The sequence below is a fragment of the Hippocampus guttulatus genome, chromosome 5, assembly GCF_054856545.1.
Source record: "Hippocampus guttulatus isolate MCC_2025c chromosome 5, RoL_Hgut_1.0, whole genome shotgun sequence".
Lineage (NCBI taxonomy): Eukaryota > Metazoa > Chordata > Actinopteri > Syngnathiformes > Syngnathidae > Hippocampus > Hippocampus guttulatus.
In genome coordinates this window covers 11,348,656-11,362,527 of record NC_141265.1, presented here as the reverse complement: position 1 = coordinate 11,362,527, position 13,872 = coordinate 11,348,656, and the positions used below count along the sequence as shown (strand labels likewise).

General features: G+C 41.7%; 2 protein-coding genes across 2 annotated transcripts in view; one reads left to right on the top strand and one right to left on the bottom strand.

Annotated features, from left to right (window-relative positions):
• The window catches only part of pcsk5b (proprotein convertase subtilisin/kexin type 5b), an 82,244-nt gene extending 74,352 nt beyond the window's left edge, over positions 1 to 7,892 (top strand). The window contains exons 32-37 of the mRNA XM_086110927.1: positions 836 to 1,072; positions 1,149 to 1,329; positions 2,890 to 3,107; positions 4,392 to 4,495; positions 4,569 to 4,779; positions 5,658 to 7,892. Of these exons, the coding sequence (XP_085967053.1) occupies positions 836 to 1,072; positions 1,149 to 1,329; positions 2,890 to 3,107; positions 4,392 to 4,495; positions 4,569 to 4,779; positions 5,658 to 6,106 (1,400 nt within the window). The 3' untranslated portion in view covers positions 6,107 to 7,892. The remainder of the gene's footprint in view (positions 1 to 835; positions 1,073 to 1,148; positions 1,330 to 2,889; positions 3,108 to 4,391; positions 4,496 to 4,568; positions 4,780 to 5,657) is intronic.
• Positions 7,893 to 9,204: 1,312 nt separating this feature from the next.
• rfk (riboflavin kinase) lies at positions 9,205 to 13,563 on the bottom strand. Its single transcript, XM_086112081.1, has 4 exons — positions 12,896 to 13,563; positions 11,959 to 12,110; positions 11,287 to 11,389; positions 9,205 to 10,652 (listed from the first exon to the last, which is right to left on the bottom strand). The coding sequence occupies exons 1-4, from the start codon at positions 12,975 to 12,977 to the stop codon at positions 10,495 to 10,497; spliced, it is 495 nt and encodes a 164-aa protein (XP_085968207.1). The 5' UTR covers positions 12,978 to 13,563; the 3' UTR covers positions 9,205 to 10,494.
• Between the last annotated feature and the right edge of the window lie 309 nt (positions 13,564 to 13,872).

The following is a 13,872-nucleotide window of genomic DNA, read 5'->3' as shown; positions in this document are numbered from 1 at the left end:
AAACAAATCAAATATAATTTTAAAAATAATGAAACATTCAAAATGTAAATAGTGTATAATGAAAAAAATATTTAAAAAAATAGAATAAAGTGTATAAAATAAAATAAAAGCACATAAAGTCAAAAGTGTGTAAAGACTGACTGTAAATGCAATAAAAATGTAATTTAAAAATGTGACTTAAGTGACACGAATAGACAAAAATATTATAAAAAGCACAATTTTTATGCACCGGCCAGGAAATTCCAAAAATAATACTTTGCATTTGTTTTGATGCCATCATGTCAAAATATTGCTTTGTAATATGTTGATTGTAGCCCCTGAAATCTAAGAATATAGTCAAGGCTCACCTGTTTTCTTGGTTTGGTCAGATGACTTTCAACGCGAGCGCCAGTGGACTTGAACGTCATTTTCAGTCGACAGCAGGGGGCTGTGCTGGACAAAATGTCATCCCCATGAGATGGATGAAAAGCTAACTTTCATTATTATTCCCTCAACACTATATTAATCGGAATACCGCGTTTAGACTAGTGAGAGCACATTGAACTAATTATCGCAAAGATTTTTTTTTTCACTGGAGTTCCCCTTTAAGTACATTTATATTTAGTTTGGGGGAATTGGTTTTCCAACATGTATTCAAATATAATTTGTATTTGTACATTTTTGGTGCAGCACATTCTAATACAATTTATTTTTTTTAACTGCCTTGTATTGGTGACTACCGACTGTATTTTAATATTGGTCATGATGTCAGTACTTGGAGAGCTTTGAATTTTCTTTAAAAGTTTGCGAAGCACTGATGATGTCGATATTGAGTCCATTTGTCATGTGCGTCCAGACTGCGACCGCACCTGTCTGACGTGTTCGGGCAACGAGCCATCGGCGTGCCTCAGCTGCGGGTCCACGTGCCGCCTCGATGCCAGCGGCCACTGCGTGTGGTATAGCCAATGTTCTCCGCACACTTACAAGGACGGCGGGGGGCAGTGCCGGCCGTGTCACGCCTCCTGCCGAAGCTGCTCCGGAGGCCCCGGCCCGGACCGCTGCCTCGGCTGCGACCCTCCACGCTTCCTGCTCAGTGAGTGCTACTCACACACGCTCCTTTCGTACGAGACACTTGGCGTTGACTTTTTCCTTTTTGTTCATTTTGGCAGATTCCACGTGCGTGCAGCAGTGTCCTGCCGGTTACTATGGCGACGACAAGGAAGAGCGCACCTGTGAGCGCTGCCACGCGAGCTGCGCCTTATGCGCCGGACGCCACAGCGTGCAGTGCTTCGCCTGTAGATCGGGTTTCTTCAGGCAGGGCAGCAGCTGTGTACAAACCTGCTTTGAGAGGTCAGTAGTACAATGTTCCCCCGCTATATCGCCTTTCAGTGTTCCTCCCCGTGTTGCATTTTTTAAGCAATGTTTTTTTTCTGTGTGGTAATGAACTTTTCTTTACATTTTTTTGTTTTACAGCTGCAAATATTCAATACATTCATATACCATTTTTAAGTCAGATAATCGTGCATGGCGGTCCAGTGGTTAGCGCGTCGACCTCACAGTGCAGAGGTGCCGGGTTCAATTCCAGCTCCGGCCTCCCTGTGTGCAGTTTGCATGTTCTCCCCGGGCCTGCGTGGGTTTTCTCCGGGTACTCCAGTTTCCTCCCACATTCCCAAAACATGCGTGGCAGGCTGATTGAACACTCTAAAATTGTCCCTACGTGTGAGCGTGAGCGCAGATGGTTGTTCGTCTATGTGTGCCGTGCAATTGGCTGGCAACCAGTTCAGGGTGTCCCCCGCCTACTCCCCAAAGGCTCCAGCACCCCCTTGTGAGGATAAGCGGATCGGAAAATGGATGGACGGATGGATAATAGTGCATGCACATACATTATATTTTGTATCTACTAAATATGACAATACAGAATACACATGAAAAGAGAGAGCCATAGATTCGCTTCAATACAGCGAGCACCCACGTATTCGGGGTTCAGCATCCTGTTCTCTGATTTATTTTTATGGACCCTATCTTCCGTTTCTTTTTGCAATTAGACCAAAGCATTGAAAACTGCAACGTTGCTGCATCTTTTGGTATCATTTGTGTTTTTCGTCTGCGTTCGAGAATCCCTGTTGTATTGGCGCTTCTTAAATAAGCAGTCAAAGTGAAAGTAAAAGTGTGTCTTTGCTTCTATCCTGATGCAGCTACTCCTAGCCATGTAGTATCTTTTGCTGTTACGATTGTTTATAAAACCCAAAAAGGGAGTTTGTGCGTCAGTTTGTGCGTCAGTTTGTCTTAGTGTTGGACATTGGAATGTCCTATGTTAGCCAATACTATTAATTGCCCTCAAAAGTGAAAGTGGCTCGTTTGTGTTGAATGATTTACCGTCTCAATACAGTTGCTTATGTAACATGGTTTCATAACGTGTACGTGCTAGATGCATGCATGGTGTTGATGCCTTCCTGATTATTTCTTTGACTGCAATGTCACAGACCACAGTACATGAAACAATCCAAATGGAATACCATTCTCTTTAAACTTGAGCACACATCACTGGAACATACCACTCTGAACATAAGAGACATCTTACAAGCCTCTATCCATCCCTTGTTTTTGAAATGATCTCTCCATTTTAAGGACCTTTTGCTTTCTTGTAGCATCTCATGGTAACTACAATCCCTTTTTGGGGGGAGGGGGCAATGAGCATTTGATTCATGGTAAAGACTCAGTCCCTTTCCTCTTCAAATTGTGTTATGGTCAGTGAAAAATATTTTTTTCCCATCACTGTAGTATACAGGCCAAGACTGTGTGACTCGACTTTTGCCAGAGTAATTTGAGACTTGCCTGAAACTTGAATGTTAAGAGTTGAGACTTATTATTGACCAGCTCCAACCTCTGCTTTCATTTCTCCTTTTCTAGTCATTTCGGCAACAGCAGTAGCATGGCGTGCGAGCGCTGTGACCCTGCCTGCAGTAGGTGTCGGGGGCCCGCCGACACCGACTGCCTGAGTTGTCGGAGCGGCTTCGTCTACGCGAGGCACCAGAGCCGCTGCATGAAGAATTGCCCGCCGGGATACTATCATCACAGCTGGACCCACACCTGCCTTAAGTGCCACCCCACGTGCAAGACGTGCACAGGTTTGTGATCCGCTCTCGTAAGGATGACTCGGGTTAATAGCGTCGCTGGGGAATTAATGTCCTCAAAAATGAAGCGGTCACAAATCACAAATGATTAGTCACAAGAAATTATTTCCTTTCTCGTACAAGAGCTGTCCTAATTTTAGCCCTTATAAACATAATGCTCTCTTTTCATTGACATTGCCAAAGAACTTGTCAATTAACGGTACGATATCAATCTCCAAAATAATATACAGTATATTTATCAGAGAAAACCAAATAAAAGAAATTCTTAATTTTGGGGTATCCATTCATGTGAAGTAACGATGATAAATTCATGAATTAAACCTCAGTTGGGCCTTCCTTCATTTGATCGAATGGAGGGCCACCAATTTTCTATCCCTTTGACGTGAAGAGCTAAAACAACTCAAATGTACTGTGCCTTCCTTTGTTTTTAGGAAGGGATCATAAAGCATCAACCATTTTATTCTGTTATTTTATCGCGCGCTGGGTCATAAATCAATTAGCATATACTGTAGGTATTTTTTGTGGACATAAGACGTCACATTCCCGCCCCCAATCCCAGTGTTGACAGGCCATAAATCATGATGTATTTTGACATGAGGAGACCATACAATCCACCTGCACATTTGTTTGTTTTTAACTCTTTCATTCCACAAGACGTACTTGAACATCTTTTTAAAATTAGGCCCCGCCTACCAAGGACGTACATGTACGTCTAAGTCTTTTTTTTTTTTTTTTTTGCGTCATAGAGAGGAGCAGGGTCTGATGCAATCTGTGAATGAGAATAAGCCGTTTGCATTGTAAATCATGTAAAAAGGCGACCAGTAGGTCGGAAGAGAGTCCAAACTTTATTTTGGTAGGCTCCATGTTTATATAGCATTAGAACCAAATATTCTGTGGGCCTTGCAAGATCAGTCAAAATCCGGTAAAACGCTGGGATTGAGGGGGTTGCTCCAGTGAAAATGGCTGGGATTGAACGAGTTAATGGTGGACCATAAATCAAACAACCGTTTTCTTTTTTTCGTCGTATACCGTTGGTTCATATCTTAATGTGTAAATCATGATATTCCCTGTTAACTTTACACTAGGAGCACATAAAATCTAGTTGCACATTCCTTAATGCTTTAATGAAGGGGCCATAAATCAATCATTTATTGATTTTTGTGGATGGATCATAAATCAATGACCACAATGTTTGTATGTATGTGTGGAGCATAACATAAGTCTTCATTTTAGTGAAGTATATCTGAGTGTAGCTAATTGATGACTGTGTATGTCCAGGTGCCGGCGCTATGTCCTGCCAGTCGTGTTACCATGGATACCGTCTGATTGGCTCCAGCATCTGTGATTCCCAGTGTATGATTGGCTTCTACTTAGCCTCCCAGGTCTTTATCTTCTTCATATATGCTGACCTCCGTCTACATCAGAACACCAACTTTTTCTTCTTCTCGGTTCCAGGAGCAGTCATCGGAGGGCAACGCGCTCGACTGTCGGCGGTGCGACCCGTCCTGCCTGGGTTGTCGTGGCGGGGGTGCTTGGAACTGCACCGAGTGCCCTGCCTCGCAGATCCTGAGCGACGACGGGCGCTGCCTGAGCTGCTGCCACGAGCGGATGTTGCCCGCCAACCGGCCGGTGGGCTGGAAGTGCTGCGACTGCCACGCCTCGTTGGGTAAGACGAGCAGACACATTATTAGGAACACCGCAGTGCAAGCTCATGCAGCAGTTGGAGCAATCATGGATGAAAAGGAAGGAGGAAAAAAAGAAATGCTGTATCTCCAAATTTTGTCCTTTTTTGTCTTTTCGTTTTACCTGAAACCTTTATTTCCTTAAGTAAAAGTTGTAATTTAGTGTGGAAACATTTTTTTTTTAATTTAAAATGTGTAATTCATGAGAAAATAATGTGACTTTACATGGAAAAAAAGTTTCATAATTTTAAATGAAAAGAGTCCTAAAACTTTTTTTAAATAAAAAGAGCGCATTTTACATTAAATTATGGGAAAAGTTGTAGCTTTGTGTAAGGGGGGGGACTGTGGGAAAGTATTTCAGTACTAGTCAAAATTGATTAGAAAAAAAACATGAAAAATATTAAGAAAAATATTTCAGTATTTGACAATTGTAAAAATATTACACAATAATTATGACAAGAAGTACAAAAACTAAAATATTTTGAAAAATTATTGAGACAAAAATGTATGGAAACATTTGACAGAAATACAAAAAAATATTTGACCGACAACACACATCACACGTATTAGAAAAAATCTTTTAAAAAGGACACACTGATATGCAAAAACATTTGTTTGAAATAGCTTTTTGTTTGCTTCTTTTGCTTTTGTCCCATTCATCATTTTCGAAGCGTATCACCTCAAATACTTCGTGACACGATTCCTGATTGATGGATGAGAGCAACTCGCTGTGGCTCGGTTCCACAGAAAAAAAAATGCAAATACGGGTATTTATGAAGAGTGAAGTGGCCATATGTACAGTAGTAGGCGACTGTATGACGCCTTGCTGGGTAAAGCAGTGATTTCAAACCTCTTCTTCCAGAGGAATGCATCCTGGATGTCAACTTTGTGCTGAAAGATGCTGCCGACTTGGAGCGAGAACGCCGAGGCGGGGCCAGACTGACAATGACTATTTGCGTCCTCCTGATCCTATCAGTCGGGGCCGGGGTGTTTGTTTTCCTCAGCGCTCGCTCGAAGTCACGCGCCACGGTCGCCGCCAGCAAGGCCGAAACCAAAAGCGGTGGCTACCAGAAGCTGGACAACAACGAAGGAGTGGTAGACGCGACACAGCAAGCCGTCGCGTCCTCCTTTGGGGAGTATAGCGACAGAATCGTCAGGGCGGAGGATGACGATGACGACAACGATGAAGATGACATCGTGTACATGGGACAAGATGGCACTGTGTACAGGAAGTTCAAGTACAACTATTTGGGCGAGCAGGAGGATGACATTGAGCTGGAGTACGACGATGAAAGCTACACCTACACGTGAATACGCACAAGCCAGTGGATATATCACATCTGTCGCTTTATGTGGTCAAAAGAAAACATTTTATGTTCAAAAGGTTATTTGATTTGTTTAAAAATCCAGTCGGAAGCAAATGAAATTTTATGTGGAAAACGTAAACATAACACTTTTAAAATTTGACATCTGACATGATAAAATTATTTTGTGGAGGGAAAAAAAGTTGATTGAATGTATTATAAGACACAAGTGAGATTATATCTTGTATTGAAAATAGACTTTTTTTAAAAATGGCCGCCAAATAGCTTTTTTATATTTAACTAGCTAGTGATTAATTATTATAGCTATCTTGCTCGAAAGTAGTTATCTTCCTTATAACTAGGGAGCAACTAATTAGCATTTCTATTACTAGTTAGCTTCATTATAGCTAGCTAGTAACTACTTGTCTTCATTGATATTGAAGCAAGCACATAGCCGTCACGTTGCTAGCTAGTTTGTTGGCGCCACTATTTATACGGATTTTCAGTGACATTTTTAAATGAAAAATTTGCCAGGGGAAAAGTTCCAGTTTTAACCGGTTTAAAAAAAAAAGTTTTAAAATGTTCAGTCCGATTTTACACGAAGTGTTTTAATTTTGTGACAAGCTTTGCAAAAGGAAGTTATAATTTTGGAATTTTCCCCTTTATTTACATGAAAAGTATTAATTTTACCTGGAAAGGATTTTGTTTTGTCATAATTTTTAAATGAAAAAAAGTCATTTTTAGTCACAATTTTTCATGAAAACAGTTTCTTCCACAAAAGTCATAATTTTACGTAAGTCGATTTTTTTTCCCACTCCCCAAAAATTGGGATGAAAAACATTGTTCACCCAATTTGCCTACAGAAACTCATAATTCTACTTCAAAGTGTTATACTCCTAATCATATTTTTTTTCAAGAAAAATCCAAGTTTACGTAAAGTCACAATTTGCCATGAAAAGGTTATATGAAAGAAAGTTCTAAGTTGTGTAGTCTTAATTTTTACCTACAAAATGTAGATTTTGGGGGGGAGGGATGAAAATAGTTTTAAGAATAAGAAAACGTTTCGTCTCACAATGGAGAAATTCCCAATATACAGCAGCAGTTTTGGGTGAAACGTTTCTATATTACCTGTAATAAAACATTTTAATTGAACATGCAAAACATTTTATGAGTGGAAAAATGTAGATGGAAAAATGTCATTTGAAGTGGATAAGCTTATGAGTACCATTTATACACTCCAACAAAGATTTATTGTGTGGAAAAAAAAAAAAAAGAATTTGGCATGAAAACGTAATGTAATTACAAACAAAAATCTAAAATTGTCACGGTGGATGACTTGGTTAGCAGTTCAAGGTGTACCCTGCCTACTGCCCAAAGACAGCTGGGATAGGCTGCAGCACGCCTACAACCCTTATGAGGAAAAAGCGGTTCAGATAACGGAATAGATGGACAAAAATTGTAATCACAGACAGCATTTTAGTTCTAGTTTCACATTCTAGTGTACAGACCAGATTTATTTTACTTAAAAAAAAAAATCCTCGTCTCACCCCTCGGGTGGTGTCCGTCCCTCATTCAGCTCGGGTCTTCTACCAGAGGCCAGGAAGCTGGAGGGTTCTGCGCAGTATCCTTGCTGTTCCCAGCACTGCACATTTCTGGACGGAGATGTCCGATGTTGTTCCCGGGATCTGTTGCAACCACTCATCTAGTTTGGGGGTCACTGCCCCGAGTGCTCCGACCACCACAGGCACGACTGTCACCTTTACCTTCCAGGCTCTCTCCAGCTCCTCTCTGAGCCCTTGGTATTTCTCGAGTTTCTCGTGTTCCTTCTTTCTGATGTTTCCATCACTTGGGACCGCTACATCCACTACAACGGCTTTCCTCTGCCCTTTATCTATGATCACGATATCTGGTTGGTTCGCCATTACCATCTTGTCAGTCTGGATCTGGAAGTCCCACAGGATCTTCGCTCTGTCATTCTCCACCACCTTCGGAGGTGTTTCCCATTTTGACCTTGGGGTTTCCAGTCCATACTCCGCACAGATGTTTCGGTAGACTATGCCAGCCACCTGGTTATGGCGTTCCATGTAGGCTTTCCCTGCCAGCATCTTACACCCTGCAGTTATGTGTTGGATCGTCTCAGGTGCCTCTTTGCACAACCTACACCTTGGGTCTTGTCTGGTGTGGTATATCTGGGCCTCAATGGCTCTGGTGCTCAGGGCCTGCTCCTAAGCAGCCAGGATGAGTGCCTCTCTGCTGTCCTTCAGGCCAGCCCTCTCTAGCCACTGATAGGACTTCTTGAGATCGGCCACTTCAGTTATGGTCCGGTGGTACATCCCGTGTAGAGGCTTGTCCTCCCATGATGGTCCCTCTTCCAGCGCCTCATCCTCTGTTCCCCATTGTCTGAGACATTCTCTGAGTACGTCATCTGTTGGAGCCTTCTCCTTGATGTATTCATGGAGCTTGGATGTTTCATCCTGGACAGTGGCTCTCACACTCACTAGTCCCCGGCCTCCTTCCTTACTTATATACAGTATACACACACACACACCTGAAATTTATATTTCATCCCCCCCAAAAATACACTTAACTCAAAGAATATATTTTTGGAGAATTGTTGAGGATTTATTGGATTATCTGAAAAAAAATGGAAGTGTTTGGCGTTGAGCACTAAATTCTGGTCAGAGCGAGCTTCTACGGGGTGTCCATAAAGTCTGGATACATGGAAAACCACCCCCACATTTTTTAAAATTTAATTGCAATGGTGATAAATATTCTCAACATGATTTCCATAATTTTCAATGCATAATTTGAAGCGCTTTGTAAAATCTTGGTGACTCCAGGTAATGCGTCTCGTGGTTTAGAATCTAATGGTCATCAAGTGTACTTATCTCAGAAAAACAAGTCAAGGGGAGAAAGGTCTGGTGACCGTGAAATCTCCTTTGTACCCAGACTTTGTGGACACCCTCTAGTTCTAGTTCTCTCTTCTTTTTTTTTTTTTTTTTATACAAAAGTTTGAAGAACACAAGACAGTGAGAGAGTAAAATCTGAACATTTTGGTGACCGTTCACAGGTTGAATCACATTATATTCACAAGTCATTTACACATACAGTACATATATATATTTTATTATATAATTTAACACCTGACAGTATACAGACAAAAATGAATTGAGAACATATATGTAGCGATAGGAGGGAAAAGTGTATGTTTGTGCCGAGTGAGTGGACTTTGAGCTTCCAACCATGTTGCGGTTATGTGCAAAGAAAAGTTCAAGCTACTGGCTAAACTTCAACTCTACACTTTAACTTCCATTTGTTATGTAATAGTGGCCTTGGTAAGAGCTGTGTTGTAATATTTGCCCCAAATGCTGAAATATAAAAAGGGGAAACGTAATTTTACATAGTTAAAAAAAAGTCATTTAATTGTAAATAGATGTGAAAGTTATTTCACGTGAGACAGTTGAATTTTTGTGAAAAAAATAAAACAGATGAGAATAATTAAATATTTTTTAAATGACATACAGGTATATAAGTTGTGGAACAAATATGAACTTGAGGTGAAGATTTTACATGAAACAAAAAAAATTTCATTTCAATTGACAAATCTTTTGGGGGAAAAAGTCCAAATTTTGCATTGAAAAAAAAGACTGTTTTAATGTGGGGAAACAAGTGTACTTTTGTGTGTAAAAACAGAATGGATAATTTTGTACACAGAAGGAAAAACAAAATGTACTTTTCGTTGAGATGTTTACATCAAATACATAATTTATATCAAATATTGTCACACAAAACGGAGAAAAATAACTTGAAAAAAATCTGCAGTGGAAAAAAAAAGTCAAGCTTTACATAAGAGTTGGAGTTTTGGAAGAAAATTATCCCAATTAAGTTGTATGTCATCAATGTTGCAATTGTTTTTTTTTTTTTTTTTTAAACAAGAAATGTGGAATATTACAAAGATAAAGTTATGCTTAAAAAGAATCAAATTGGATCATTTGGATTGAGATATTAAAGATCTTTTCCAAACGCATTGTTGTAATGTCAATGTGTGACAAATGTGCACCGAGGAAAGGAATAAAGAAACAAACGGTTACCAAGACCACAATTCAAGTAGATTCGAGATTACAAAACAACAGAGTTAGCCTGTAGTGATTCAATCTTTTCTTTGTCCAAGGTCATTCTGCATAGCGTCGCTTGACACACACGCTCCTACACTGGCTTACTAAATGTGTTTTTGCATGCGCAAATGTACACGTGTGTGTGTGTGTGTGTGTGTGAACACAAAGACAGAAGACTGAAAACAAGACAGCTGCTACAAAACCATTCAAACTAACGATGAGGTTTCACCCAGGTGTCGCCATGGCAACAGGCCGGCCGGCCATGCGCCGCCGCTTGGCGTCAGTGGCCGTTAATGAAAGTCTTTGAGGAGGAGGCGGCTGAAGTGGAGGTGGAATGGCTGATGAAGAAGTTGTCCTCCCGCAGCTTGACGTGCTCGGGCCTCTCCAGCTGCACCTTGGCCTCCGAGATGTCGCCGTTGATGGCGGCGATCAGCGCCTCTGTAGGATGGGGTACGCGCACACACACACACACGTTGAGATACATGTACAAGTAGAGACCATCTCAAATAGAAATTTAGGGCGTCGCAGTCAAATTTCAAACGCAGCCTGTGTTGCAGAAGCAAACATGTTTCGGTTGGATGACGTTTCCGCTTCTTACTCGCGAAACAGGTTTTATCTTAATATATAATGGCGCACCTTAACTCGAATCCTCCGTTGCATTGTGGCCAAAGGTACAACAACCCTGGTCCGTTATTGCGCCTTCTGTTACCATAATGCCTTAAATTTGAACTCTGCGTTGTCAGCATGTGTCGAGCAAGGAGCCATTTTGGGGTCGAAATATTACCGTAATGACGATACACAAGGCGCATCGGATTTTAAGGCACGCTGTGAGCTTTGAAGAAATTGGAAGGCTTTTAGGTGCGCCTTTTAGTGCGGAAAATACGGTATTTTAAGAAATGACATCCATATGGCACACTCGGATATGAGGTGCATTCTCTTTGTGAAGCATGCTCTGACAAATCGTTTATTCTAATTGTACCCTAGTGTTTATTTGATCGATTTGGCGCTTTTATGCTAGGTTCAGACCAGACGCGAAATCTCGGGTAGCGCCGCGTGTGTGCGTTGGCTTTACCGAGCGAGTCATAGCTTCTCTCCGGGCGAATGTATCCCACCATGACGACGCTGAGGGTCTCGCCGTAGAAGTCCTCTTTGAACTTGTGGATCACATGAGTCTCCTGGAACAAGCGAAGCACACATGCGTTGATGACAGCGTGGCGCTCAAGATAACCCGCTTTTCCACCACCGTGATAATCGGGCATCTCGGCTCCAGGCCACGCGCTATGTTTCATTTCATTCCAGCTAACATCAATGTTCTCTTTTATTTTTTCTCCTGCTGGGCATCAATGGCTGCTCCTTCTGCCTCCATGCATGCAAGTTTCCATAAATCACCGATTACCTCAGCTTAGGACATCCTTGCATCATATATCAGCAGTTTTACTTTTTTCCCCTGCATGTTAACTTCCACTCGTATTATTCTTGAGTACCGGTATCTGTATGTTATTAGACGTATGGTACTTATATACCCCAGCGCTCTCCTTTTGTCTCATGATGCACTTTTAACCTAAAAAGGTCACTTTTTACATAACAATTTTGACATTTACGCAAGGAATGTTGCCATTTTGTGAAGAAAGGTCATTTTTACACAATGACTCAAATTTACACAGACACACAGCCAATCACACTCTTTGATGATCGTATACTGTATAATGAGTTGCTAGCTGGCGTCCATTTATTTGGTACCCACCATGGACTTTTTGGTGTTCTTGTAATACGGGTTCCAGCCAATACTCATCACCATCTTGTGCACATCGCCGTTGCCCACGCAGGCCCAACCGTAGTAGATGCCCGTGCCGATGTCACCAGGCAGGTGCTCCACCACACAGTCAGGGAAGTTGGCTGAAATTGACATTGAGAAAATCTGATGAGAACCACAAGACTGTAAATGGAACTCAATGACTTTGCTAAGTAAGATATGAGCAACATGGAAGAGGAATGCTATAAATAAATACATGCACATTACGAGGTGACAATACGACTCTGCAAACACAATCCTGATTCCTCTACGTTACATGTCTGTCAAAAGGTTAAAGAACAATTTCAAGGACAGAGGGGACCACATGTGGCTCACGGGCCATAGTTTGCCCACCTCTGGTCTTGAAGTTATTTAAAAGCTAATTAAATTAAAAGGTAAAGCTAAAGGTAGGCACCAAGGACCAAATGCGTTGCCTGCAGGTCTGCTGTAAAAAGTAGCTTGCCTCTGATGGGATATTGTGATTTCAGGGGGGAATGTAAAATCGATCATTTGAAAACATAAACTCCTACCAAGATTGAAATACAGTACAGGTACATGATTTGTTTTTCTTCTTGTTAAATCATTGTTGATAATTATTGCGAGAAATTGTTACAGGTACTATGTTCAGTGTCCTCTCATACACTAGCAGGCTGAAGTACGGACACACAAATACAAATTGTGCCTTTGACCTTTGACTGGCTGTTTTTATTAATTAGTATAATTCATTATAGATAACATGTCATTCGAACTCATTTGAGCAGTTTTCGTATTTAAGTGTTTATCAAACTGGCGGGCCTTAGAGGAAATTAGTACCCAATAGGTAGCAGTTTCATCAAGGCTGGTGACAAAGACGCATAGACAAGAAACACCTAACGATAAAGAGGCGTACCGGTCGGTATTCCCAGTTCTTTGCTGCCTCTTCCGAAGCCCCGAACGACCTCTCCCCGGCAGAAGTACGGCAAGCTCTTCATTCCCTCCGGGGGATTTGATAAAGAGCCCAAGTGCGCGGGTGACCTCGAACGCCTCAAGCCAGGAACAAGTCCAGAAGACGTCCCGACACGGTAAAAAACAAAACAAAACAAAACAAAAAAAAACAGCCGAGATGAGGGATCGCGTTTACAGCCACTTTGTTATCTATCGCTGTCTAGTAATGAAGAGTATAGTGACAAGTATTTGGTCACAGCCGAATTACATATGTTCACCTGCTACGCGAGCTAGGGTAGTTAGCATTAGCGCGTAAGCCAATAAAAATAAATAGTGACTAAAAACAAATATAGAATTATTTAAACAGTGGGGGTTGGTTCCGGTGAGTTCCCGGAGTCAAGACTGTTCTGCTGTTGGTGTTCAGTTGGTTGCTCGACGAGGTCCAATCCGACGATCTTTTAGCGGAGAACACCGGAACGTGTTCACGTCGGACGTTGGTCCGTTTTTTTTTCACGCCCTACGTGTTGACGTCATCTTCCCGTCACCGAGGAGGAAGTCACTCGGTGCCTTCAATTCGTGTCGGAAAAGTGAGAATTAATAACAACCATGAGTAATTTAGAATGAGTCAAAGGACGAACTAATTTCGTTTTTTTAATAGCAGTCGCTGATTGTGTAGTGGCACTTGCCTGACTTGCGTGCGGGCGGAGTGGAACCGGTTCCCACTCAGTGACGGTGTGAATGTGGGTGTGTCTGGTTATTTGTCTCGATGTGTGCCCTGTGACTGGCGACCAGTTCAGAGGTTATTGCGCCTTTTCACCCCAAATCAGATGGCATTGGCTCCAGCAATTCCCGTGACCCTCTTCAGGATAAGCGATGTTGAAAATGGATGGATGGATATTTTAATAACCGTAATAATTTCTGTCAGGTTGGCCAAGTCTACAT